Source organism: Cyrtonyx montezumae, unplaced genomic scaffold (genome assembly GCF_038088225.1).
Source record: "Cyrtonyx montezumae isolate F1298 unplaced genomic scaffold, pur_monq_1.0 scaffold_8, whole genome shotgun sequence".
Taxonomy (NCBI): Eukaryota; Metazoa; Chordata; class Aves; order Galliformes; family Odontophoridae; genus Cyrtonyx; species Cyrtonyx montezumae.
In genome coordinates, this window is record NW_027072089.1 from 69042082 (window position 1) to 69069922 (window position 27841).

The 27841-nt window shown below is 39.4% G+C and overlaps 1 protein-coding gene across 3 annotated transcripts in view; it reads left to right on the forward strand.

The window, feature by feature from the left end:
• Window positions 1-2842: 2842 nt before the first annotated feature.
• TRIO (trio Rho guanine nucleotide exchange factor) overlaps window positions 2843-27841 on the forward strand; it is a 230644-nt gene continuing 205645 nt past the window's right edge. The window contains exon 1 of one of the 3 annotated variants that reach the window (XM_065752445.1): window positions 2843-3409. In XM_065752445.1, the coding sequence (XP_065608517.1) occupies window positions 3295-3409 (115 nt within the window). In that variant the 5' untranslated portion in view covers window positions 2843-3294. Of the gene's footprint in view, window positions 3410-4235; window positions 4860-19392; window positions 19399-27841 lie in introns of those variants that run through there. The other 2 variants (XM_065752448.1, XM_065752446.1) reach the window with 2 other exon arrangements.

Consider the following 27841-nt stretch of genomic DNA (forward strand, 5'->3'; position numbering starts at 1 on the left):
TTGACAAATGTTCCTATAACAGAAGCGCAATGTAGATAAGGATGCAGATAGCAACTTGGGGGTGCTACACATGAATAACTTTGGTAGCTTTCCTTAACTGCTACAAACTTGAAAGAAGCCTTGTCATCCCAAAAGCGCAATAGCAACTGGTACTGCATTCTCTGCTACTTTTCACAAGCACTTCTGCATTACAGATTCTTTTGGAACCTGCCAAAAGCCTGTTACAGAAAAATAATATTTACAAGAAACAGTTCTTACACGCTGCCTAGGTTGAAGGGGAAGTTCACATATATTTTCCTTTAAAACGCCCATGTGGAATGCTTGTCCTCACACTGTTACAGTCTATGTTTTAGTTTGTAAAATAAAAGTGGGTAGTAAAACTTGTGAACAACTGTGAGAAGTGAACTGCACTGTAAAAGAATGCCTGTTGGCTTTTTTTCCTTCCCATAATTGAAGGCTTTTTTGATTCTGAGCAATGAGACAACTGTGCCTGACCACCCAGACAGATTAGCGTTATCTCCTGTCTGATGCCCATCCAAACGGAGGAGTTCCTAGTTTACTTCTCCTGAAAGCTTGCAAATACAAGTGATTTAAAATCAAGCTGTTGCTCTTCTTTTTTTTATTGCCTTACAAAAATGAGGCAACCGTTTCCATTAAGTGGACAGCAAACAGTGAAGGAAAATAATTTGAGCAATATCCAGCTTGCGTATTCCTTTAAGGATAAAACATGAGGTGACATGTGGCACTTCTCATCCTGGATACTGTGCATGCTTCTTCACAAGAGATCTCTTTGCCTGGAATAAAGCTCTTTGTGCATTGACACAGTGGTTTTAGAATGACCATTCAACCCAAGACACCACGCGTGAAAAATAAAAGACATAAAAATGAAGCAATACTTTTTGTACAGTTTTTATTTTTCTCAGGTGTAAATCTTTTTGAACAATTTACTTTCACAAAATCAAATGCCTTTATATATGTATGAAATAATCTCTATTTTGTGAATGTATGCAATCTATTTAGATTTTAGAAATCCTGGTAAGCAATTAAATAGAAACATTTCTCAGTCTTAGCAATGTTGATACTTAGCAGGTCCCAGTGCCCTTAAAATATTTTATTCAATAAGAGTACTTTTCTTCTAATTGGTGCAAAAACACTCGTAGACTGACAAAAACTGAAAGAAGCCAGTAGGAGCTGAGAGTGGAGAACAAGGCCATTCACTAATGCCAAGCTTCCAGTGTATGCAAACTCACACATCTTTTCCATATGTAATGTTCTCCACATAGACAATTCATGATCTCCCTCACTTTCTTAGGAAGTATTAAGCCTAAAATTATCAAGAAAAACTGCACTAAGGAAGTTGATTCCCTAAAGTCACAATATTAACATCTGTGCATGAAATCCTTATTTAATTACAAGTGTTTAGTAGCTCCATCAGAATACCATTTTCCTATCTTAATTGATTTATCCACCAGTAAATGTTGTACCATGGATGTGGTGCAGGTAAAGTACGTAAATTTCAGCCACTTGATCTTAATCAATGAGTGAAACAAAATCCTTGGACCTGGGAACTGTTCCATATTCCCTCAGTTTTTTTTACAAAAGAAAGGTTCCTCTAGTGGGGCGGGGGGGGGGGGGGGGGGAGGGCAGTACCTCCTTTTCAAATAGCTGATGGAGAGAACAGTCTTCCAAAGCCAGCAATGGCATAACTGACTGCAAATGACAATCCACAACAATAGTGGAACCTATTAATTTCCACTGTGGCACACAATAGCAGTCTTAATTTAAATTCTGAAAACAAATAACTGTGAGCATCACCTTGCTCTCAAGTCACTAAGAGCTTGAACTATAGAATTTTCAGGAGATATGTTTTTTATTTACTCTTTTCATTCACCGTTCCCATTTCCTCCCATTCTAGTGCAGTTTGTTCTGTGCTGGTGTAAAATATTTAATTCTGGCTCCCAGGTCTGCTTGCTTAGGAGCAGAAGCACTTATTCCAGTTGGTTTCTGCTCAGTGGTTGCTGCTAGGCCAGCTAGAAAGGAATTCACATTGCAACAGCTTCTGCCAGCAGGATGCTAATTTGAAACATTTTCCTGTGCCCATTGACTGAAAAAAAGAAGAACATAAAAAAATTCTTTTCAGTCAAACTAATCTCATCTCTGTAGGAGAAATTAGGGTAAGGGTGGTTGCACAAAAGCTTTTTCAGCAAGTTGTACAACCTCAACTTAACACAAACCTTGGGAAAACAACTTCCACATCACCTGACTGCGATAAACTAAGAAAGCCACATTTTCTCCTGAAGTTACCTTTGATTTTAACGCTAATCAAAGGCTCAGGTGACTAATTCTTGAAGCTACATGACTTTCAACCGGACTCTGTGATGTTTCTTACGATTTACTACAAGCATTTGAGAACGATTCTTCAGCTTTACGAGTTGCTGAAGGCGCTCAGCAGCTCTCTTCAGCACTCTTCCTCCAACCTCTCCTTTAGATAACTTCATTCTGGCAGTTCAACGCGAGAACCACGGCTGCGCCAGGACACATCTGCTAGTTCTACAGCAGAGGCGCTGTGTGGGGAGGGGGAAGCTGGAAGCGGTTAAAAATAAAAGAGTGACATAATGCAACCCCCAGACCCCGCCTGGCTCTCGCCGTCCGCCGGGACGCACCCGCGCCCCCCGCTCGGCCGCAGCCAATAGGGAGCGGTGTCGGCGGGAGCACAACCGTGGTGCCGCCCCCTCCCGAGCAGCGCCGGACGCAGCCGGAGATTCCCGAGCCTTCCTCCCCCCCCAGCGCTCGCCGCCCTTGTTCCTCGGGCGGGGTCGCGCTTCCTCTCCCGGTTCCCCTCCCAGGCAAGATGGAGGACGGCAGCTGCTGCCACCACCGGCACCGCCGCGGCTAGCGCAGCCGCTGCGAGGAGGGGGGAAAAAAAAGAGGCTGGGAGCATCCTTTTCTCCTCCCCCCGACTCCGCGCTGCGCTGACTGCTGGCCCTCCCCACGCCGTCCTCCTCCTCCTCCCGCAATTGTCTGCGCCCCGGCTCGCTGCATGCACACGCCGCCTCCTAGGTGGCTGCGGGGGGTGGGCGCTCCCGGCGCTGCCATTCCGCGCATACCTTCATGTCCGTGCGGCCGGCGGCAGCCGCCCCCGCCGCGCGTCGCTCGCCCTCTCCGCTCCGGCTGCCGCCCTGAGAGCCGCGCCCGCGCCGAGGTGAAGGCGGCGGCGGCCTCGCAGGGCAGCGGGGCGGCGCGGGTGGCGGCGGCGGCTCTGAGCCGGAGGAAGCTCCGCCGCACGCCGCAGCCATGAGCGGCGCCGCCACCGCCGCCTCCACCGCCGGCACGGCCGGCAGCGGCGCGGGGGAAGGGGCCGACGAGGCGGCCAAGGACTCGGCGGACATCGCGGCGTTCTTCCGATCCGGTGAGCGAGCGGGGCGGCGGCGAGGGAGGGAGGGAAGCGGCTTTGTCAGGTGCCCAGGTGGCAGCCGCGTGCTGCCCCGAGGCGGTGCCGCCGGTGACAGGTGCGGCTCGGTGCTGGTGCGCGGAGGCCGAAGCGGCGGCGTGCCGCAGGGCTGCGGGCTCGGGGGAGGCGACGCGGCTTTAAAAGGCGGCGGGAGGGGGGGGGGAAACGAGGCGCTCCGGGGCTCCCTGCCCGAGCCGTGGGGAGGCCCTCCCGCCGCTGATAGACCGCCGGCATCAAACATGGAGGCCGCCGCCTCGCCCGGTGCTCGGCACGGCACGCAGCCGTCCTGAGAGAGGGAGGAGGGAAGGAGGAGGGGGCTGCCCGCACGGCGTGCCCGGTAATGGCGGCTCCGGGCACCCCCCGGGCGGGGCGGGAGGGCCGGGCCGGGCCGGGAGCTCGCTGCCTTCGGCTGCCTAAAAAGGAACGGCGTGCGGGGAAAATGCAGACTCACCGCCGGGAGATGGAGGGAGGGGGAGTGGGGGGGAATCGCCGCCTCGGCGTGCGAGAATAAAAGATGACGGCTGTAATAGTAACGAGAAAATAAAAGCCGCGTTCGTGTGGTTTTTAAGGGAAGTCCGTGACGGAAGTGGGATGCGCAATCAGCGGGCTCGCTTTGAAGGAGGAGGTGCGATCGCAGCAGGGATCCCCGCTCTGGGTTCGGGCAGAGGCGGTCGGAGCAGAGGGCTTGAGCCCCCTCGGAAGGCTCTGCGCTTCCCCCAGGCCCCGTTTGGCGTGGCAGCATCGAGTGTGCACAGAGCTCGTTGTTGGCCTCGGCGCTTCGGTCGCGGGGGGAGGACTGATCTTTGTCGTTCTGGGAGAAACGATGTTGAAAGCCAAATGATGGGTTCCCATAGTAGACGTGTGTATGGTTACGGATGGCTACGTGACTGTGTAGTAATCCTGCAGTTCTGGGCGACCCTGCCGGCTGTATTAATAGGCGTCTGTGTGTGGGCAGGGGGATGACACAGACTTGATGAGCTCGGCAGCGGTGCGGGGATGGCTTCTGATGCTGATAGTTTCTGATCGTAGGGAAGTTGTGCCGAGCTTGATCTCGCAGCAACAGAAACTCTTAAAGCGGTAGAAAAAGATCTGTCAGATGCTTACTGAGGAACTCTTAAAGCATATTTAACAACTGGGATTCTTGTTTTTTTATGGACACATGGAGCTGATCTGGTTGAGCTGGGCTATGGCATACACTGGAAAATGTTCTGGTGTTTCTGTGGGTGTTTGGGATTGGGAAGAGCTTGTTAAACTCTGCATCCCTCTGTGATCCCCCGTCTTCCGCAGGAAAAGGGCCCGTTTTGAGATCTGGGTGCTCCCTTTTGTTTGGGCAGGAGGTACAATTTTTTATTTCAGTGCAACACAATGGTCGCGGCAATCAATGAACAAGCATAAGGCTTAGTTTGCTGTAGGTGGGAGCATACAAAATATTTTTCTCTTGACAGTACTTACAATGACAAATGCTTCCTTTTTCCTGTCACTTGTAAGAGAATGTCAGCAAAACTGTAGCAGTTACTTAAAAGAGAAAAAGAGTAAAGATGTTAGTGTTCTCCAGGATGGGAGGGAGGGAGAAAACTCCACAGTGCCTGAACCATCAGTTGTAACCTCAGGTTAGTACGCTGCTCAGTTGTAATGCAGGGGGATGGCTGGCTTTCTTCCTTTCCTTTTGCTAAGTCTAAGCGTGAAGTAGAAGTAAAGGAGCTTAAGGAATGAAGTTTCAGTATGTGAAAGATGTTTAATTAGGATATTGAACAGTGTCTGTCTTCACTTGGGATGTACACATTTCCAGTTTTTGCTTTGGTTCTGTAAATGCAAACTCACTCTAAGCTGTAGAAGTTGGTTGCAATTGAAACACAAAGGAAGATTGCTGAAGAAAGAAGCTGAATGAGGCAGTAGTATTAAAACAATGTCTTGAATTTTAAATTTAAGTTAAATATATTGGAGTTGGAAAAGCTAGAGGCAGCTTGCTTTCTGTTAACTATTATCTAAATCTTACTAATTGATGCTGAAAAGACAAGAACACCTTGTTAGGTCTGTCACCTTCTTTGTAGCAGGATTGAGAGTAAAACTGCTAAGAAACAGATTTGGTGCCAAATGAAGTAATTATGTCTTGACTGGGAAAACACTTTAGGAAGTGCCTTTCTGTCCTATGGGCGAGTTAGAGATTAGAGATAAACAGAGCAAACTGACAAGGTAGTTTTGAGCTGAAGGTGTATAAACAAGCATATGTTTTGGTCTTATTAAAAAATGTCGTGGTGTGACTAGATTAATAAGATCTCTTACAGTAATTTTTTTATAATTCTATGTAAAATGGGTAGTGGAGACTAAGGGTCTGTAGTGGGTTATTGATTCATGTGTTAGGTGTACAAGATCTATTCTGCATCGAAGTCTAAAGATAAAACCTTTCAAAATGTATTCTAGTGTTCAACTTAAAATCACATGTGTTCTGAAGAGCTGAAAACAGCTAAAGCATGAGCATGCTTTCAGAAAATACATGTACAAAATGGAATTAAAAGGCTATCATAAAGGCATGGCTTACAAGGCAGTGAGCATACAGAAGGTTTGGGTTCTTCTTCATTGCTGTTTATAAATCTTTGCTTTTTTACAGCTTCAAGTCCTTAATGCTTTGGGAAGGTGATGCTCCGGTCAACCGGCACCTTTGGAATGCACGAATTAGGGCTGCCTGTTAATCACACTATTATAACATCATGCTCCAAACTGTTTCTACTAGTTGATGTTAATGAATTCTGCCTTTAAGTGTAAAGAATGAAACTATTTTTCCCACTGTCTTGGCTGGGTAAATGAGATATTGATTGTACATTTACTGTTAAGTTTGTCTTTGTGGAATGGTGGAGAGAGATCTGAATACGAAAGGATGCAGAGAAGGCGGCTTATTAATATCTCAGTCAATTCTTGGCTAGGTGATATAGTAAATACGCTTATAAGCAACTGTGCTAAGTCTCAGTGGAAACACAAGCAAGTAACTGACTGATAACTCATTGCTGTTTTGCAAAGAAAGTGGATGTAATTATTTCCTGTACAATAAATCGAGTGCCATCAGCAACCCATGTGGTATCTTCAGTCATGTATGAATGGATGGTGCAGTTTTTGAAGCAATTGAGAAGGTTCTGATTGTTACCACCATTTATTACAACACTTACCATGTTTCCAGAAGCAGCAAAATTTAGATTTTGAGTAAGGGTCGGGGAGCTTTGGGCAAAGACAGAAAAGTCTGAAAAACAAAGGAAAAATAAGATGCTCTGGAAGTCTTAGCAGGAGGATGAATGAATGATTACTCAAACTTTGCCAGATAACATCCAAATATAACTGTCAATCATAATTCAAAACCTGATCAGAGAAAACACAAAGTGTAGAAATGAATCTCCACTGGTGGCAGCAGTCCTTTATGAGGAGGGGCAGTATGAAAAAGAGGAGTGGGTCTGGGATAGCATCCCTGTGTGTCTGTGTGCCACCTCTCCCTGAAGGGAAGTCAAATATGAAGGTAGCTGCCACCGTTGTTTAGAAAAACACTTGCTCTAACTTTGTACACTTCACATTTCCTTCATGTGCTTTTTAATGCAAGCTTCACTTTTGAACTTAGTGTTGAGGTATATGTAGACACTAAAACGCTTCTGTGAATATTTTAGGAAAATGGGGTGCAGAAATCTAGGGTGATTATGGACATGTAGCTGAAGACTTCTGTGAGTACTAGTGACCTGGGAGACTTTTAATCTGCTTAAGATTTGAGTTCAACCAAGTCTTCCTATTGCAGTCTAGGCAGATAGTTGCTTGATCAGGTGAAACAATATAGGAAGTATTTTTTTTTATCTTTTTTTAATTAAAAGTATATAATTGATATTTTTTTCCTCCTAAATAGTATGTGTTGTGGCTTGCTTAATTTTCACAAAGTGTTTGAATGGTAATGTGAAGATAAAACTCAAACTCAGAAATGTAGGATTTCAAATTGAAGACAGGAACTGTTTTGTTTGTTCCTTGTCACCTTGTTTTATACACTCTTGTCTTGTTTGCTTTACCCTGCTTGTGGCAGCGGCTGGGAAAGTTGACTATCTGTAGTAGATCCTATTAAAAATGCTGCCAAAGCAGAGAAAGTCTTCTAGGAAGACAGAGAGAAAAGAGATTTTGTGATGAAGTATGTGTGCTATTGAAAGGCAACAAGCTTCTTTGTGAATGCTACTAATCAAAAGTATGCTACCTTTTAGATCATGGGCAAAATGGTTCTTATGCTAGGCATCAGATGGAAAAAAAAACAAGCTTAAATCCATAGAGCAGAACATAGAATGTATGAAGTTGAGGTAGTGCCTAAGGTTCACCCATGTGCTGATACATAGTAGCTAACTTACCATGTGTGTAGTCAAAACTCCGGTTGTGTGGGTTACTTGGCATGGCACCTGCACTAGCTACAGAGTAACAACAAACATCTAATAAAAATAATAGCGAAACTGTAAGCCAAGAGTTGGCAAGCAGTTCTGGTGGTACCCTACACCATATCTCCATGCTGTCCTTTGCAAGTACTCATTCATGGCCTTATGGCTTTCAGGTGCTGGTAATACGTATAGGGGTTTTATGAAGTGGTGAGGAATGCAGACAGTGTAAGCTCTGAAGCAGTCTGCTGTTGCTTTTCAAGAATCTGTTATTTTGTCCTCTAAGTTTTGTTGGCCATTGAGAAGGTTAAAGCAAAGCAGTGATCCTGCCATTAGTCCTGAATGATCCAAGCTGAAAAATAAGTGGTCCCTCTTGTGAAGTTTTGAGTCCAATTCCAGCAACAAACATTTTAATAAGATGTTTGGAGGGCTCTTTTGAGAAAGAGAAATAGAAATGTCACGATTTGATAGTTGCTGATACGTGGCATGCAGGACTAAATAACTACAGAAACAGTACAATGGAGACATTAGCCTGGGAATGGTGGTTTGGGGTTGACATTTCTTGGAAAGGAGGACAGAGCATTTCTGTGTGAAATGCAACAGCTGCTGTGCAACTTTGGTGTGGAATGGTCAGACTTCTTGGGATACTGAGGGTTAGTAGGTGGTGTGTGAAAAAGACAGAAGTCATGAACGTTTCTAAGTGGGAATGGAATTACTTGTAACATCTGTGATAGCTGGCAGCTGATGAACTAAATACATATTTGAAGTGGAAGGTAAATGAGAACTAGAGAAAAGCCAGGCCCATTCTTGAGAGGTGTGCATTTGAGCAGTCATAAAGCACTGAAGTGTGCTTAGAAAGAAGCTGACTGAAATACTTTTGGTGCAGCTAAGACTTTCTCTAATTGCAGAGGTCGATCACTGTGTATACAAGGAGGCTGGTAAACTTTTATTAAAGAAGTGCCTTCTCCCCAGCTAAATGTTCTACAGAAACTGTGAAACTTCCAACTGAAGTTTCAAATGGCTTCCAAAAGTTTTTCAATGTAAAATGATCATGTAAGTAAATAAAATCTAAATTAGGATAGAAAAAATTTCTGTACCCTAATGCAAAGATAAAATATTAAAATAAATAATAAAAAAGAAAATATTACTATTGTCTTACTATTTTTCAATTAAGAAAAGAATTCTAATGTCAACAGATAGGCCAATTTAGATGCAGATTGTTCAGTCAGGATGAAACTGCACTGGTTTAGCTCTGCAGCTTGAGGAAGGAGATGAGATCACTGAGAAATGGCTGTGTGGTCAGCAGAAGTGTTAAAATAGGAAAGAAACCTTGGAAATGCATTGGGGGGGGATGAGGTGATATTCTTTTGAAAGTGAGCGATGATTTTAATGAGATCAAAGCAAACTTATTTTCCTTCCTGATGTTGTGAGAAACAAGTGTAATATTAATTATTTAACAAAAGGCTACTGGTCAAAATAAAAATGAAGGTCACAGTAAGCTATTTTAGACTATTCATTAAAATGATCACATCTAATTGCTTCTCATAAAGAAATATGTTTGATTTGGAGAAGGAACTTCACTTTTTTTTTTTTTTCTTGGTGCAGTGAAATAAAAAAGTAGATTACTGGTGAAGTAATAGGCACGATCTGCAAAACTGAGTCATGTTCCTTCAGGAAGGATACTGCTGTTTTGAGAAAACAAATCACTTACCCAGTAGTGAGGAGGTGGAATTGAAATGACAAGGAACAACTCAAGTGCTTTTAGCAGTAGACACTACAGTAGATGAGTGTCAGTTTGAGTCTCTAGAATAGACTGGTATATTGTTACACAAAGAAGAGGGTCATTAAAGAGTTGTATCCACAAGGTTTCACCGAAAAGCCTGTGTGGCAAGCCTGTAGACTCAACTGTAAGGATACAAAGCTCATTCTGTTGGCTCTTCTCCTTCATCTCAAGCTGGAGCAGAGGATCCCAGCTGCTTGTGGTTGCACAGAGGAGGAGGAGATCACTTAATTGTCTTTGGGCATTTGTTTAAAAAATAGGACTGGTTTCCGTGGTTGTTGAATGGAGTCTTCTCAAAGCATTTAGTCAAATTTGTTTCATCAACTTATGTCATTACTAATGCCACGCATAAGTGACAGTACTCCTGGTTGTTTTTTTTAAAAAGGCCCTGCAAATATCAAACAGGTTTTCTTAGTGAGCAATGCTGACTTGTGCATCCTGCTGTTACTTCAAATGTGATTTTTGTAACCTGGATCCTACTGAAGAACTGAAATCAGCATTACTGCTTTGTGGTGCTTGTTGTTTTGTTTTGTTTTGTTTTCCTAAATGAGAAAAAGGGTCCTTTGCAGGGAGGTAAGAAAATTCCTGGAAAAGCCTAGCATGTTTCAAGACCAAAGATGCTCAGAAAGGAAGATAAAAGCGATAGAAAGCAAGCTGTAGGTTTCCAGCACTCAAAATATGCAAGTGGATTGCTTTTTCTGGCATGGTTTCTGTGGAAGTATTTTGACAGAGCACACAGATAATACCTAGAATTCTGTGTAGGAATCCGGTTAGTGTTTACCAGTTTATGCAATGGCCAGAATATGAAGTTCGCATTTAGGAAGGTTTGTTCTCCCAGCTTTCATGGGGATAGGTGTATGACTGTGTGTATGCAGGCAAACAGTGTTCTTTGTGGCTTAAAAACTGAGTTTGTATGATGAGTCTTTTAACATAAAGTTCTGGGAGGTATTCTGGGCAGTAAGTGCCTAACAGTGCTGTTATGACTAATGGTCCGCTTGTTCTGTTCTGCCATGAAAACATCCAGAGCTTCGTTACTCTTGCTTCTTTGCTGTCCTTGTATGTATGTAAGCAATAATAGTTAATATTGAAGTGTCTGTGGACTATCTGAACAACCAACTATGTATTTTATAGTTGGATTCATACATAACTGTTTAGCAATTAGAAGCTGAGGGTCTGGGATTGTAGTGAGATTTCATGAGTGCTGAAAATGATCAGGGAAGTACACTATATCCACTGTGGCTCTTAAGAACCTGTTAAATACCTTCTGTGTAGTTCATACCTCACTTCCTGTTTAAAAGACCAAATTAAAATTAAGACCTTTACTTCTTCTTTTCTTTTCTTTTAATAAGAAATTCCCACACTTCTGTGCACCAGTAAAACCTGCAGCCCTATGCAATACTTTGTCAAGAGATTCAGTCAAAGATTTTCCCTGAGCTTTGTGATTGTCATATAACTGGTAAATTACTTTGGGGCCATTAAATTACTTTGGGGCCATCAAACATCAAGAATTGTTCTTCTAGTGATCTACTGAAAAAATAAAACTATTTAACGTTGTAGTCTTAGATACTGTTTGTTTCCAAAGCCAAAACAGATGTTAAACGTTTGGATGAAATAAAGCGACGTCTTAGAATTTGGCCAAAACAATAAAGGAAAGATGCATCAAGACTGATAGGAAAAGACATCAGGAACATCACAGGAGTTGAGTTAGAATTAATGGACTGTTTAAACACTAAACATTACTTAGTTAACCTCTTAAATTATACAGTGAGCGGTGCTGTAGTCATTCTGTAGACTTTGTTCTATGCTACTGAGTACTATTTTCAAGTTAAAATAATAAGGTCTTTGCTTGCTGAATGCTTTTTATGCTACCAACTTCTGAATGTGTTGAAGACAATGATGGTACCATTTTCTGAGAATGTAAGAATGCTCCACACTCCCTAAAAATTTAGGCTAAGGTTTAAAATGTCGTGGCCTTTTGTAATTATTCTGGAATTAGAGAAATGAAAACAGTTGAAAACAGGAAAGAATGTAGAAAGCTGCCAGTACAGCAGGATGAATCAAAATGTGTGTTGACTGGAAGATCCTATTCTATGTGAAAGCTGATAGTTTATAGTGCAGTGAAGGTCAAAGTTAAGATGATATCAACCCCTACGTTTATGAAACCTCCTGCTGTTACCAATACAGAAATAAAATAGAGTATGATTTCTCTGCTAAAAACAAACAAAAAACAACCAAACAAAAAAAAAACCCTTAGAATATCCATTTTTGTTTTTGAAAAATAAAATTTTAGTAAGACAGAATTGTGGGGATTGGAAGAGGCCTTTGGAGATCATCTAGTCCAACCCCCCTGCTTAAGCAAGATGCCCTAAGGTAGGTTACAGAGGGAAGCATCTAGGCAAGTTTTAAATGTTTCTGGACAAGGAGACTCCTCAGCCTCTCTGGGCACCAATTTTTTTTTTATTTTTGTCTCAGTAGCTGAGCAAAAAGTTGCAAACCTGAACTTCATTTCTGTTTCCATTATGGGAAAATTCTACTGCTTGTCTGTTGCATTACTGAGTCAGCAGAGCTAAGTTAAGCCTGCTTATAAGAAAGAGATAAAAATATATAACATACAGCTTGTGTAGTGGTGAAGATAGCCATTACATGCTGTTACCTGTTGGTGCAGAAAGAACAGTATATTTTGTTGGATGCTGCAAGGTTTGCAGGGATTGCACTCTAATTTGTCTCTCCTTAACTCAGAATAAAGGTACAACTCAGATAACAATAACCACTCAGTGTGTGTGTTAACTTTTTTTTTTTAAGCTTGGAATCATATGCATCCTTCTCTAGCCAAAGGGAAACATTTGAGAAGCTGTGACGCATTTACATAGATGAAGGAAGGAAACGTCCAAAAGAGTCAAAAGATAAAAATAGATCAGTTTACTGAGCTGAACTCTGGATGGGAATTGAAGAACTAAATATAAATCTAAATTTGTACCTTTGTGACTTGCATAACTGAGTAGTGTAACCCTTTCCTGTTGTTTTTTTTTTTCTTATGCTAAGCAATATAGTTGACAGCCTCAGGTAAAGACTTGTATCAAGCCTTTTGAGATGGTTTTTAAGTGGCTTAAATGAAAGACAGTGCTGAGAATTTGATCACCTCTTGATTATAGCTCACCTAACTTTCTGGAAAAGTGCATTAAGCACTTTTTTAATGAGCTCTGCACTGGAGATGATATCTCTGGACTTCACTGGACAAAAGGTTTAAGTTAAATAGAAGAGTATCTGTGAGGTTAAAAAAGAGAGTAATGTTTTTGCACCAACTTCTACAAAAGTAGTAAATTTGCTTCTGACTCTGACAATAAAAACAATAAATAAAAATAATAAAAAAGGATGGTACTAACCTGTGCATTTAAGAAATTATTGTCAAAGAGTTGATTTCCGTCCTGCCACAAACCTCAGTTTGGAAGCTATCCTTTGTGGTTAAGGAAAAATAGACTAGTTTAGGGTGTTCAAAATTTCTGTAGTGGAAAAGGATATTGTAAAAGACCTTAGTATGCAAAGAACCATCTGGATTACTTTCCTTAGCTGATCACAGTAGTGCTGTCAAAGTAAAGATAAACTGTCTTTCTCTCTGGAGAAATGCTACATTTTTGGGGGTACTTGTACTTCACTGGGAACAGAAGTGGTATGATTAGAGTAGTTACTAATACAGTAAAAGCGATGGGAATTTATGGATAAAAATGATAGCATTATGATGCATAACTTCAAGCAGCAACTGTCTCCACTCCTTGGTTAATTCTATTTAGTATCTTCCCTTTTCTTAAGATGGTGCCTTGGGAAAAATGTTTACTTGACAATATATTAATAGTTGCAATCTTGTTTGTTTTTGTTTTTGTTTTGTTTGGTGTTCCGGAAGAGCTTAAGAGTGTTTTCTCAGGGTTGTTTTGGATGAATTTTCTAACTAAAACAGTATCTGTTCCAAGCAGCAATTTTATCTGTTAAAGAAGTAAACAGTTTGTAGAAAAATGACCCAACTAGTTACAGTAGAGCTTACAGTATGTCAATTTAAACTTTGTATTTATGAAATACATTGTGATATAGCAAAGTCTTACAACTACTATTATTAAAGTCTCATTTTTGTAACGTGGTTTTGAAATGGATATGTCCATGTTGCTGTTCTCATTGTGCTAACCCACTGTTCTGAAATTAAAGTTGTAAAAACTTGTTTGAAAGACGAGTTGGTTAGCTAAGCTGCAAACTTAATGAGCAATGTTTCTGCTTGTAGGCAAATTTATGACTTGGAATCTGAGCCAGGGCTTACTTGCAGTTCGCGTCCACTGAAGCAACAAGAAGGAAATCAAAGAACAAGAAGATACTGCTCGATATCATTGTAGGTGGTATTAGGAAGAGAAAAGGAAGTTGTAGAGTCTTACGTTTGATTATGGGAAGGTTAAGGATGAATGTACCTCAATATTAAGGCAGGCTGCTTAATGGACAGCTTTTTAGTTGTCTGGGCAGCTTGAGCTCAGATTTTTTATATGCATATGATGTAGCTTTTGTGTAGATATAACAGAGAAGAATATCTGTGATTTTTTGTGTTCACAAGCAAGCAGCATAGTATCCTTAGGATTTGTTTACTCATGCATTGTTTTCCAGTACTTGGCATAGGAATTTCACTCCCACTTACTTCCTTCACTAATACTTTGCGTTTTGGCTTGTGTTCTAGGTACAGACCTTCAGAGGTGGGGACAGAACTGACTGGTTTTAGTTCTCCTGTTTTAATAAGATTTACCAAACTGCAGGATAAATTTGACAAAGGAAAGCCATCTTTTTTTGGAGTGTCTTTTACTGTATTAATTGTTGCATATGATCACTTCTTTTGACTCTTTAGCTCAATAATTAAGGCAGAGGTCTGGCAGATAATGAGCTCAATCTGTTGGCAACAGCATTCATGTCCATAGGAGGTCCATGATGTGTACAGAGATAAGTAGGAGATCATATGGAAAAGTGTTGCATACTTTGAGTATTAAAGCATGTGTGCTACATTGACTAATAAAGATTGCACAGGCAGCCTTTGTTCTAAATAGCCTAGTTTTTGAGTGCTTTTAGTGACGGCTTCTGTGAAGCCTGGTCTTAGTTCAATTACGACATTGTTCAGAGTTTATGTAAAGTTTTCATTGTATGCCTTAGTGGATGACAGTAGATGACACTGATTCTAGCAGAATACACTGTATTATCATATTACATCAGAGTTATTTTAGGAATTGAAATGAATGCATTCATTGACTATATGATATTAAGCAGAGTGGATTTGTAAGCTGGTTTATTAAACAGAGATGTTGATTACAGGAAAGCAAATGATGGATATTAGCACTTCACTAGGAGGTGACTTTTTTTTTTTTTTTTAATAACAACTCAAATACACTAAACTGCAGAGTTTGCTAGCTTATTGAAAAAAAAAAATCTCAGTCTGATTTGTCTTCCTTGAGCATTAGATTCTGCCATGCTTGTAAAAACTAAGAAAGATCTAAACTGTCAAATGTCAAGAAAAAAGGAGCCAAATGCTGAATTATGCTTTCATAAACTTGCATATAATTAGACCTAAAAGACACAAACTGCATTTGATTTTCCACAGCACGATAGAATAAGCTTTGTATGCAAAACCCTCTCTGGAAGAGTAGATGATGCTGAAGGGCTTAAGTGTATATACATACTGATAAGTGACCTAAGTTACTACACTTGTGGGTTTTTGTTTGTTTTCCATATACAAGCAGCAAAATTGCTGTTTTAATAGGAAACTGTCTGAACTGAACTGTCATGTAACCTCTGAAGAAGGAACCAATGCAGATGAAGGGATGCCTTCCTTTTGGACAGAATAGAGTTACGTTGCTATGTAAAAGCTGCGTTCCTGTATGGTGAAACAAAAATTGTCTGTGTGAGTATATATATGTGTGTACATATGTGTATATGTGTAAAACTACACCTTCATAGTAAGCTAAATTTAATAGCTCCTTTATTGCAAAGGGACTAGGAAGATTGTTATCAGTGATATGAAGCTGTATCTCCATAGTGAAGATGGATACCAAGGTTGAGAAGTATCTGGTGATGTTAGTCATAAATATAACTTCAGTATTTGTTGGCTTCAAGGTCCTTGTGTTGGAAATTGGTTCTCTTAGCTTTTGAACGTTTAACGTAAGAGCAATATTATTATCCACATTAAAAACAAGTATGAAATAATTCTGTTTGAATAGGCTGCCCAGAGAAGAGTTGGATTCTCCATCCCTAGAGGCTATAGAATCACTTGAATTGGAAGAGATGTGTGGATTTGGCACTAAGGGACAGTTCAGTGATGGGACTCTAGGTCATGGTTGATGGTTGACTTTAATATTACCGAAGGTCTTTTCCAACCTAAATATCATTTGTGTCATATGTTTCTCATCTAAACGTTCAGTCCTTTTGGAGCATGTTTGAAGAATTATGCCAGAGTCCAAGACAAAGTTCAGGTTTCTTTTATACAGTTGATACTGTAGAGAACAAGACAGAGAAATTAGCAAAACCGTTGCTTACACTGGGAATTAACTGATCAATTTCTAACCATTGAGCAGGCCTTTGGTACAGATTGTTGAGCATTCAGTAGTTGAAATAGAACTAGAACTAGAATAAGCACTGGTATCTTCATCTTGATTCTGCCAGAATATATTATGACTGGCGCTGATGTGAGAATTGACCTTTGAGAAGGCAGCAGTACTTGACCTAGTGATGTCAGATGATGAAAGATGAGTGTGATATCTAGGAAAGTAAAGAGAAAAGCAATGGAATTCTGAGTGAGGATCAGTTGGCTTATAGAAAAACTGGAAATCACCACACTACCTACCTGCAGCTAGAGCCTCTGTCTCTTGTCATTAAGATCTTATGGGATTGCTAGAACAGAGCTAAATAGTCTACTAACATACACAGACACAATAATAGATTCAAGGCTTCCTGAATTTTTGCAGGCCATTGGACAAAAAGTGCATTGTTTCTCTGAAGGAAATACTAATTTCTAGGCCAAAAGGTAGGGTTTTTGTTTGTTCATTTGTTTTAAAAATGACTGTGAGAAGTACAAGCTTAGGCAGAAGAAAAGGAGGGTAATGGGTATCTTGAGTAGAAAACTTGTGATTTTTAGTACTGTGTGGTCACTGAGAGGACTGATGCTTGAAAGGAATAAGGCAGTGTTTTGCCTTGTGTGTCTACTGTGCTGCTCACATGTTTTTATTACAGTGATAATGTACTAAAATAAGAAATAAAAGCTGTTAATAGGCCATGGCCTAGTTAGGTCTAACATTTCTTCATACCCTGAAGAAAAAAGCAAGAAACAGGAAAGTAAATTTAGGTAGATAGAAGGCCTTAATTTTATACTGTATAGTGCAATCTTGATAATTTAACTCAAGAATAAGTTATGGTTGACCTGTGTTAACATTTGAAAAAAAAACAAAACAAAAAACCCTGCCTTTTTCCATATCATTCTTCCTTGAATTTCTGCTGCTGAACAGTAGAAATGTGCTATTGGGCCTCTGTGGAAAGAGCAGCCCAGTTGTTCCAGATATCTGTTGGTAGCACAATCTGAGATTCAGAAAGAACCTAGGCATATAAACAACTTTGTAGGCAGTTCCCTCACCAGACTCAGATTTGCCAAGAGCAAAGCAGTGGATGTATGTTAAGAGGATATGCTTATCTCAAAAGCTATGTTGAACCTTATCTCTAAGTAATCATCTTGTGTTCAGGTGAGATTATTAATCACAACTTTAATTAGAGAAATGCTTTAAAGTGTGGGCAGTAACTAAATGTTATGCTGACAGTGTCCTCAGTCGCTCTGCTAAAGCAAGCTAGTCAAAACCCTGCATCAAAAAAAGAGTATGATCTCTAATAAAACATGGATGGTGGTCAAAAGCTTTTGGTGAAAAGAGTGTGACTTAGGAAGCGTAAACTACCTTGAAATTAACCTATAAAGGGACAGTTAATTCTCCTTGATTTTGACTATTGCTTTCTAGTACAAAACATAAAGGGAAAGCTGACTTTGTTAATATTAAGATAGGTTTCCTAAAACAGCAGCTCAAATAACTGAAGGACTGAAGCTGAGGGGAAAGAAAGAAAAAAAAAAGAGTTAAATTAAGTTTACTCCCTGAACTAATAGTAATTTCAAAGTTAACATTCTGAGAAGTTGCTTTGACAGCAATCTTGGATCTAATCCTACAGTATGCAATTAGAATTGTCATTCTGTGTGATATTTAAAATGCTTATGACTGGCTTCAGGTTAGCACAGCAGTTGAATGTGGCTGAGCAATTATTTATTTATTTATTTATTTTCAGACAGCAACTACTGAAGTAGATGTTATCTGTGAAGATTATTTCACATTTCTAAAATGGGAACTATGTCACCATAAAGAAACAATCAAATTTCAGTCTGTGTGTTTTGTTCAGTCTTTAATTTCAGCAGGCATGCATGATGTTACTATTCGGGTGTCCTGCTTTTGGGGCTTATTTAGTCGTACTTCTGAGTCCATTAAAGGTATTTTTGGTTCATGTCTTAAAGATGCAGTGTTGCAGTACATATATATATATATATATTTTTTTTTTCCAAGCTGATAGCTTGAAAATGGCTCTTAATTAACAACATAGGTTTTATTGAGTTAGTTGTGTATTTTATTTTTACCTTTAAAATCAGCCTTGTCAAAGGGATACTTTTTGATGATATCCTGTAATGGTAGGAGTGGAAAAATGGTTAATTAAGGGATAATAGAAACAGTTGTGTTCATACCTGGAAAAAAAAAAATAAAAAAGGAAAAAAAAAAAAAAAAGACTGGAAAATGCTGTACCTGAAGAGCCATACTGATAAAAAGGGTAAGAGCAAACATATACAGCAAACAGTGCACAGTTCTACACAGCATCATAGAGGCACTTCTCAAGCCTACCTTAACTATAAAACTTCAAATAAATACTGTTGTTTCCTTTGTGCTAGTTGTGGCTCTCCCTGTGAATGCTGTGATCTTGTAAGTTGTAGTTGCCTCTAAAGCCAGAAATGATTAATTAAGTTTTGCTGAGGCATGCTGGTTGACGTTACTGTACTTATTCCTTCTTTGTCTCTTCAAATATATGATGATGTTTACCTGTTGGCTACTTCTTAAAAGCTGGTGTGAAAGTGGTTTTGTGTTTTGTTTTGTTTTTTCTTCTGAAGAGGTGGTATGCTGAACTTCATGGTGTGTAATACAAGGAACTTGTGGTTTAATGGCTCCTATGTGCGAGGAAAGAGTTGAATATAGGCTACTCAACTTGAATTCTGAGGAGAACCAGGTCACACGTGTGTTCTTAAAACCTTTTTAGGCAGTGTATCTTTGTCTTTCCCTTAAGCTTTCAGAGTCTTGTCTGATTATAGCCTCAATTAAATTCACGTCCTTTGATGAAGGAAGTCCTTTGCTTAATGTGTAGTTGTTATAGTTAGAACATGAGGGCATCAGGATCCAAAATTAATTGCCACTTGGGACTGGTAGTGACGCTGAGGCATTGAAAAGAACGTTGTCTCTTTCAAAAGCTTTCTGAAATGTTTGGCTTAGAAAATGAGGCATATCCTTATTATGTTAAAGAAAGAATTGCTAGTATTGAATGTTGCTTCTTATTTTTACTTTGTAACAACAAATGTGAGGAAATACTTTGTTGAAGATGACACAAGTTGAGTGAGGAGAGCCACGCACTGCTTGCTGCCATCTTCTGCTCTGTTCTCCACTAGCTCCCAAGTGCAGAAGGGAAAGTCTGAAGCTGACACCAAGGTAAGAGGGCATCTCAATCCACAACCGGTAACAAATGTGTCAATGGTAGAACAATCTGGTTTCATCATCCTGTTCTTTGCTTTGTACTGAATTCCTTCCTGTTTAAGAACATGGTCTTCAAAACAGAGCTGATCAGCTTGAATTGTAGGAACGTTGTGCTTATTACCATAGCTTCTATACTGAATGATTGGTGCAGCTGTTTCAGTTAACAAGAAACGAGGAGCTAAGTAGGCATTGGCCGTGGGGTAGCAGGGCTGTTAAAGTGTATCAGGTGCATGAGAGTTAAAAGAAGGCAGAACTTGGGAGGGGCTGAAGCTCAGTTTGCCTGTGGGATCTCAAGGGTGGAGGAAGAACCAATAATCAGGCCAGGCTGCGTTAGGTGACTTGGATTCAAGCACGTTGCTGTCAGTTAATCAAGGTGAATCTCAGCCAAGTAACCGAGGGCTGCTAAGAAACTTGGTGTCAGCTTTCACAGCTTCTTGCATAAAATCAGTCGATGTAGAAGGTTAGGCTTTACTTGCGCAATTTAAGGAAACACCTAATTTTCAGTAGTTCTTGAGCTAACATCTGTGTGCTTGCGTGACGTGAACTTCAAAAGTAAAATCTGAGGTATTTAGTATGCACTTTCTTTCTGACTAATTTCTGTGACTTGTACTGGGCTCATTGTGGGCAAGCAAGGAAGAGAGAGCACTATGTTTTTTCAATAATTGTATAATTAAATTCATTGATGATGGGCCAAGAATAGTGATCACAAGGGCTGGTGCTGAATCAGAAGGAATACTTTAAATGGTGCTCTGTTAAACAGAAACATAATTGCTCTCTCTTTCCCCTTCTTGGCTTATTGGTTGACTGAATTGCTCATTTCATACTTGACTATGAGTGTGACTGGAGCTGTGAATCAGTGTTTGTGAGAATTCTCTGTCTGGCTTGTGTTCTGACTCTCCTTTTATGAGCTGGAGAGGCTTGCTGTGTTATTCCTATGTAGTGAAAGTCCTCTTAAACTCTCCTTGTTATGAGTGGGTGAAAATGTTTGGCAAACACGAATCAATAATGGCTTATTTTCTTCACTGCTGCTATTTAAAAGCTGCACTGTCCTTTTCATATTTGTGCAGATAATCAGTGTCCACATCCAAATGATAAATAACGGGAATAGATAACTTTGGAGCCTTCCTTTGCAAAGTCATCTTCAACGAGATGTATTTTTAAAACTTCTCTTGTTTTTCATTCCTGACATTTTGTTAGCAGCAGCAAGAATTGCATCAGAATTGCAAGGGCTTATATGAAATCAGAAAAACTTGATAATTATTTTAGTTAAAGGTATTCACTGGTGTACATGCTGCTAAAATGTCTTTTGCTCTATGCATCACAAAAAGAATGAGCAAATGGACTGAAGGCTATTAAAGGGGGAATAAACACTTGTTTCAGTCTGTGAGGGAAATGGTGTATGTTCTGTTAAGTTTTCATAAAGAAGAGATTGACTTTTTAATGGCCTTGTCTAACATGTCCATTTTGTTTCCTGACTGAAATTGAAAATTAAAATGAGGGGAAGAATACTTTTATGATTATAGTTTTCCCTTGGGAACAGTTTCAATTGTGGATTTCTCTTAAGAGAGATGGTGGCTTCCTTTCTATTTCTGTGGCATGAAAAATCACATCTGTTTAGCCTGTTTCTAAAGTTATGAAAATTCTAGATGTCAGCCATGGAAGATATAAACAACTTCCAGGTGCCTGCAATTTGAGGAAGTCCTTGAATCAGGTTGCCATCTTGATGCAACCTTTGCCAAAAATAACTGTAGTAGTACATGCACGACGTGCTTATGCGGTGTAGTGAAAAGAAGATAAAACAAGCTATTTTAATATACAAGATCTGTTTGCTTTTTTGGATTTGCATTTCTGTAATGGAAAGACAAGATATTGAGTTTGTCTTGGTTTAATATTCAAATCAGTATCATCTAACTCCACAGAAGGACTGCAAGGTAGACTGCAGCTGGTCGTGCTGTTCCAAATCAGTAGGGCTTACTGTTATTGGGTAGCTTGCTTCACTCCGTTATTTGGCTTCTTGGTCCACTGGAAAAAAAAAGTTACTTTTTAGTACCATAACTTATACTGAATGGGTGATAACAACATTAAAGCCTCAAACTGCATTGTTCTCTAAGTCCAGATATGCTATGGATGTAATATGTGTACCTGCCCAAATCTTAAAGTGTGGGCAGATTGTTTGTGTTTTAGTGGTGCGATTTAATGGAAAAGAAGTTTCTTTAGTGAACGGAAATTTGGGAAGAAGGATTACTTTTCCCTGTGTTCTGTAGGAGTGGTATTGCATACGGTCTGACTGAATGTCTAGAGCCTTCAGTGGCTATCTCCCATTGGCATTTAATTCAGCTCAAAGTGTGCTTTTGAAGTGCATCTGTTGATTGACCCATTTTATAGCTCTTTGCTCTGCATTGTGGAGAATCGGAGATGCAAAAATAGGATTAATTTCAGATACTATTCAAGTAGAAGACGCGTTCTCTTTACAAATAGATACATAGTTCAGGCAACCAGGAAACAGCTGGTTCAGAGTAAAACCTCCTGCAAAACATGAATCCTTAGCACCAAGGTTTTGCTGACTGATGTTCTGCTGTGTTGTGCAGCACTTTTTTTTAATTATCCTAGAATTAGGGGTGTGAAGGGGCATCTATGAAGAGAGGGAGTCTTTGGAAAGAATTCAATCTACCCTTGCTTTCTGTCGTTGCTTTTACAAATTGCTGTTGGTTTCATGAACTTGTTTGTAAAACTTAGCTTGAACTGTGTGTTATCTAAGGGCACAGTTACAATATGGAATGACAGGGAACTTCAGATGTGTCTTAGACCTTTCATTCTCAAGGAAAAGAAAACGGTGTGACTGGAAGTCAGCCTGTAACCTCTCAGTGAAAAGGGCTTATATAGATAAACATACTTTTAACTCTCCCAGAAGAGAATAGAGACTCCCCTTCTCTTATTGTACCTCCTTGTTCAAAGACAGTGCAACAAATTTCTAGGTTTACTTAACATCAAAGAAATCTGTGGCCTGAAACAGATACCTCAAGCTACAGTATATTCTGACTTTCTTGTGTGGCTCCCAGTGTTCTAAATTTCAGTGCATTTTTCTCTCTTCTGGTGGATAAGCTTTTGTAGTCATTTGCATGGCTTTGTTAATAGACAATTTGTAAAATCGAAATTGTCAGGCATGATTGAAAACACTCCCTACAGAGTCAGAGTTGCCTTGTTTGGAGTTGTCTAGAAAGAGAGAAAAAGGGTCATGTATGGGATGATATTCTTGCCTCCTAATACAGCCTCTTTCTCACTGCCATTCCATTTTGCAGCCAGCCCTACAAAGGCAGAAGTGCCTTGGTGACAGAGCTACTGAATTCTGCAGATGTGTGTTGATACCAAGTAAGAGATCTTAGCAGTGGTTTTATTTAAGTATGCAGGGCTCTAGTGGGAATGTCACCTTCTGTTAGGATGAGTTCTGCTTGTTCCCCAATGGAAGTTCTACTACAGATTGCTAAGAAGCTTAACCCTTATCCCCAGTCACTTATCTAGTGAATTCAAATGATGAGAAGTCTTGCTTTCATATTAAAGATGAATACTTGATGAGAGGAACGGTTGTTTCACTAATTTGAGTACTGTTACACATATGTGTTTTCCAAGCAATAGTAAAATGACTAAGGCAGTCTTTTGGTCACCTTTATTTCTGTGTAATGTCTTAAACTACAGAAACTTGAGGAACTGTTCGAATCAAATGTGCGTCTGTCCTATTGTCCGCTGATGGCCAAACCAAATGCCCAGGAAAATCTCCACAAGGTTGGTGTAATGCTCTGTAGTGCTACGGTCAGCATTTAACTGGGCCTTCCAAAACCAAATGGTATTTCTGTATTTTCAGTGACCTGCAGAGTTTATTGTCCATTGAATTTTCAGTGTCCTCTTAGATTATATGCACTTTTATGTCTTGGAAATCCAGTGGTTGAGTTTCATAGCTTTTACTGTATGTTGTGAGAGAGGCCACCTCCTTATGTTTCTTTAAACCTGCCACTTTCTAGTTTTCTTTGACTGTTCTCTCTTGTATTGATGGAGTTGGCCAACAGTTAATTTTCCCTCTCTGGGTCACTCGTGGTTTTATAAGCCTATCTCATGTTGCCCAGCTTTTCCATGCCAAGGAGTCCTACCTATATTTTTTTTTCCTGTAGGACTCACTCAAATTTTCTTGTTGTTTCTTTGCCAAAATTTAACAAATGTTTGTATTTTGTTAGAGAAGGTTTAACTAGATTGTGTTGAAGATGTGAGCACACAGCAACTTTAGACAGCTTCTTGGTGTTATTAATTTTCTCTTTGACGCTAATATTAATAATTTGTTCAGGTTTGTTGCTTTTCAGTCTTTTTAGTTCTTTCCTTTGTGACTGCTATTATTTTTTGTCTACACTGAGCATATCCTTGAAGATAGAGATGAAAATATTCAGCTAACTTGTAAATTAGACTGAGGCAGTTTCCAAATCAGAGTCAGCATAGTTTGGGCATTAGGTCTGAGTTAAACAATATCCCAGTGTGAGAAAAATTCAGTACTTAAAAGTCAGTTGTCATGAATGTAAGTGAAAGCGGTAGTGACCTTGTATTGTGTGACTGCTGGGAAATAAGCCTTGGGTCTAAGAAAATCTTGAAATTAGTTTTTAATCTTTCAGAGTAAGGTGACTTATTTCTAGTCTGTTCAAATCCTGTGTGTGGTAGTTATCAATAACTCCAGTTTCAAGTAACTGACCTTGGAAAATTTTTGAACTCAGGTATGATTTTTTTTCTCATTCCCTTTGCACAATAACTGTAGTACAAATTGCTTTGTTTAATGCATCTTTGAAGTGTCTGCACACTTGCATCTTTTGGTGGGATTTGTGATCATGACAGTGACATGCTGTTAGAGAATATAGAAACAAAAGGCTGTCCATACTCTTGTATAATGATATTTGATTGTAAAATAATTGCAAGGAAAAAAATGATAAAATCTTAAATATATGAAGACAGCTTTTATGGTTTGAATTCATTTGGACCAGTGCCATCACAGTCTTCTATTTAGACACAAGCTGAGGTGAAATGCTCATGCCTGATGGTTTATAAATGTGTTGGTGCCATTAATAATGACATTTAAATGATTCTTGGAACTGGACTTGATATTTAAGCTCTGATACTAGTATTCAATTCCAGAGATCTTGCAAATGGCATCAGCTCTCAGAAGGATGTACTGTAAAATCTTACTGTATATTTTCATGATCCTGCATGAGGTAAGTTGATTGCTGGGAGTGAATGAAGTTTTCTCGTGAGTACTGGTGCATGTATTTGTGAATATGAGATTATTTTTGAGAAATGGAAGAAAGTAGGAATAGCTGACCTGATAAAGGAGACACTGTGAACTTGCAAGATTTTTTCCACCTTATTTTATTTTTCTTCATTTGAGTTTGGAGGGTAGTTTTCTGCTGAAGCACATCAAATGAAATGGTTGGGAGTGCTTGTGCAATTCGATTGGTGCTGAGGAAAGCAGCACTAGCAAAGAGAGCGAGTCTTGGAGAGCAGCTCTGGCCATTCTCTGACAGCTACATCTGCTTCTGAAAGAGTTCCAAGGAGCTGATGATGCACACAAAGCATTATGAGCAAGATGAACTTGGATGGTATAATTGTAGAAGGCAATTTTTTCCACAGGATTTGTAGAAGAGTATCTTATAATAATCTTAGGCCTTACACTGTGTGTATTATTCACCATAGAGAGTACTTCTACAACATCTGAACTAATCCGTTATTGTTTGTTTTAAATACCAAGTTCCTTACATAATAAGTACAGTTTATCATTACTTTGTAATCTTAATGATTGTATTCATATCATTTGTGAAGATAAGCAGTAAATGTAATAAACTTGTAATGATAAACTTTAGTCTAAATGCCCTTAAAATACAAGAAGGGATAACAGAGGCAAAGGCAACTGTAATCTTGCAGTCTGGTCAAGTTACCAATCTTCTGGGCAGTCTAACCTTTATTTATTTTAGTCATGCCAAATTAATTGTGGAGTGTAGTGATGAATGAGAATAGCAATAAATTGAACGTAATAATCCATAGGTTGTTTTTATTACATAGGTTCATAGGTTCATAAGGTTGGAAAGGACCTACAAGATCATCTAGCCCAACCATCCTCCTATCACTATCCCTACCCAACTACTAAATCAAATCCCTTAGCACCTCATCTAAACACTTCTTGAACAGCGCTAGGGATGGTGCCTCAACCACCTCCCTAGGCAGGCCATTCCAGTGCCTGACCACTCTTTCAGAGAAAAAATGTTTCCACAGGTCTAAATCTAATGTTTCCTCTAATCTAAATCTTCCCTGGCGCAACTTCTGGCCAGAGGAGAAGCTAAGAAATCTCATACGTGTTCTCATATAAATCCTTTTTTTTTTTTAATTTATTTTTTTAACTCTACACCACCTGTATTTGTTGATAAAATAACATTACTTGATTAGCTGCTGATACTTAAAATTCAAGTTTGCTATTTATTTTTAGTCAAGTATGCCACTATATTTGGAAAATGCCATCCTTAACTGTACAATGCAAAGCAAATAAATGAGGAAGAAGAACTTGCAAAATAGGAATAATTTATTTTTAACATTATTTTTGTGGGGGGATTCCTTTTCACAGGATATTCAGTTGTCAGTATATGTAATGTTACTGAATTATAAAGGTAAAAGAGCTTGGAATGCATGCATAAAATTATTACCCTAGTTCCAACTTAGATATTTCCTGGATGAAGAACAAAATTAGTTGTGCTTCATGTGCAAATAATTTGCTTTTCCTACTTTTAAATACTCATACACAAAGAAGTTTGAAAAGTCCATTATTATCCTTAATCATACTGTGTTTCTCATAAAATAAGCTTAATACCAGAGCTACTGTTCTGGCTGCTAAGGAATATTTTAGGATTAAGCTTGACTGTGAATGCATGTAATTATAGAAATAAATGCCATCTCTTTGGTCTGTGGAAACTGGGGAAAGCTGCTGATCACATAAATGAGATATTAAGTCATAATGTAGGTTAGCTCTTACTGAGGTTATGGTTTAATTCTCTTGGTGCAGCTTTTCTGAGGAACTGCTTGTTGATACCAATTGAGCCTCCTAGCATTCTTGAAAAACTTGTTTATGTCCCCTGCTGACATGTGTATGTACCTGAACAGTTAGAAGACTTTCATCTTAGTGAGAAGTGTTTAGATCCTGAATGTCAGGAAGATAAAAGTTAAGTGTTTAGTTATCACAGTTATAAATGGGTCTGTTTTATTTATTTGTTTTAAACATTTACCTCAAACTTGTAATAATATTTATAGCTAGCTTGGAATTAGCAAGGCTTAAGTCTGTATTGTTTTGCTTCACGTAACCTTTTCTCTTAAGTTTTTTTTTTTATAAGAAGGGATGCTTTTAAAGGGAGAGAGTTGTTTCCAGCCATTCTACTCTGAAAGTGCTTTTTGAGCAGTATTGTGATTGCTTATATAAGTCATAGCAGTATGTAAATTATCTAATTTTGTTTCTTTGTTTTTCCTTCCAATTGGCCTTATTGCTTGGGATGAGGAGTTGGTAATTTTCTTCTTTTTATTTACAATAAGTGGTAGAGGGAAGAATGTTCCTCCTCAGACTAAGAGCATGTTATAAAGGACTCAGGGAGCATAAGTGGTGAATAAAAAGTTTATTTGTGTGTAGTTCAACTGAAAATGTTATTCTGGATAGTTCTGTAACAGTACTGCTGGTTAAGTCTATTTTTACAGCATATGGAAGTAATCTCAAGCTTTAATTAAACTAGTTAGTTGCCCCTGACTGTATTTCATAAAAATGTAAGCAGCTTTGTTTAAATTTTAAATAACAAATGAAATCAGTAATTTGTAATCCTGGTTAGGCACTCCAGCAGCAATAGGCAGTCCTTTAATTATATATTTGTTTGTTGTAGTTGTTAAAAGCAAGTTGTTATTGATCAAATGCAATATATGTAGACCAATTTGAATGCTATTCAATCAGAGTAACATGTGTACTGTCTTTAAAGCACTGTCTATTAAAGGGAAGTGTCTTAAATGAGTGTGTGCTATTTGTCATGGCAAGTGCTTTTCAAGGGACAGGAGAAATGGGAACTTACCATTTATGTTGCATGTGCCTAGGAAAGCAGGAATATAATGGAACTCTCAGAGAAAGTTAAGTGTTTAACGGTTCAGCGAAACTTCCTTTTTTAAATGTCTAGTCACGATGCTAATGTTGTCAGCCTTAAAATTGAGATCTAAAGGGAATAAAAGCTACATCTTGTAGCCACGCTGATGGTGGTGGCAACAGCAGTTGCCATGTGCTAAGGAGAGCGCAAGGCAGTGAAGTCCTAGGGAGCAGCTGATGGGGCTCTGGAGCTCAGTACTCTAGGGCTAT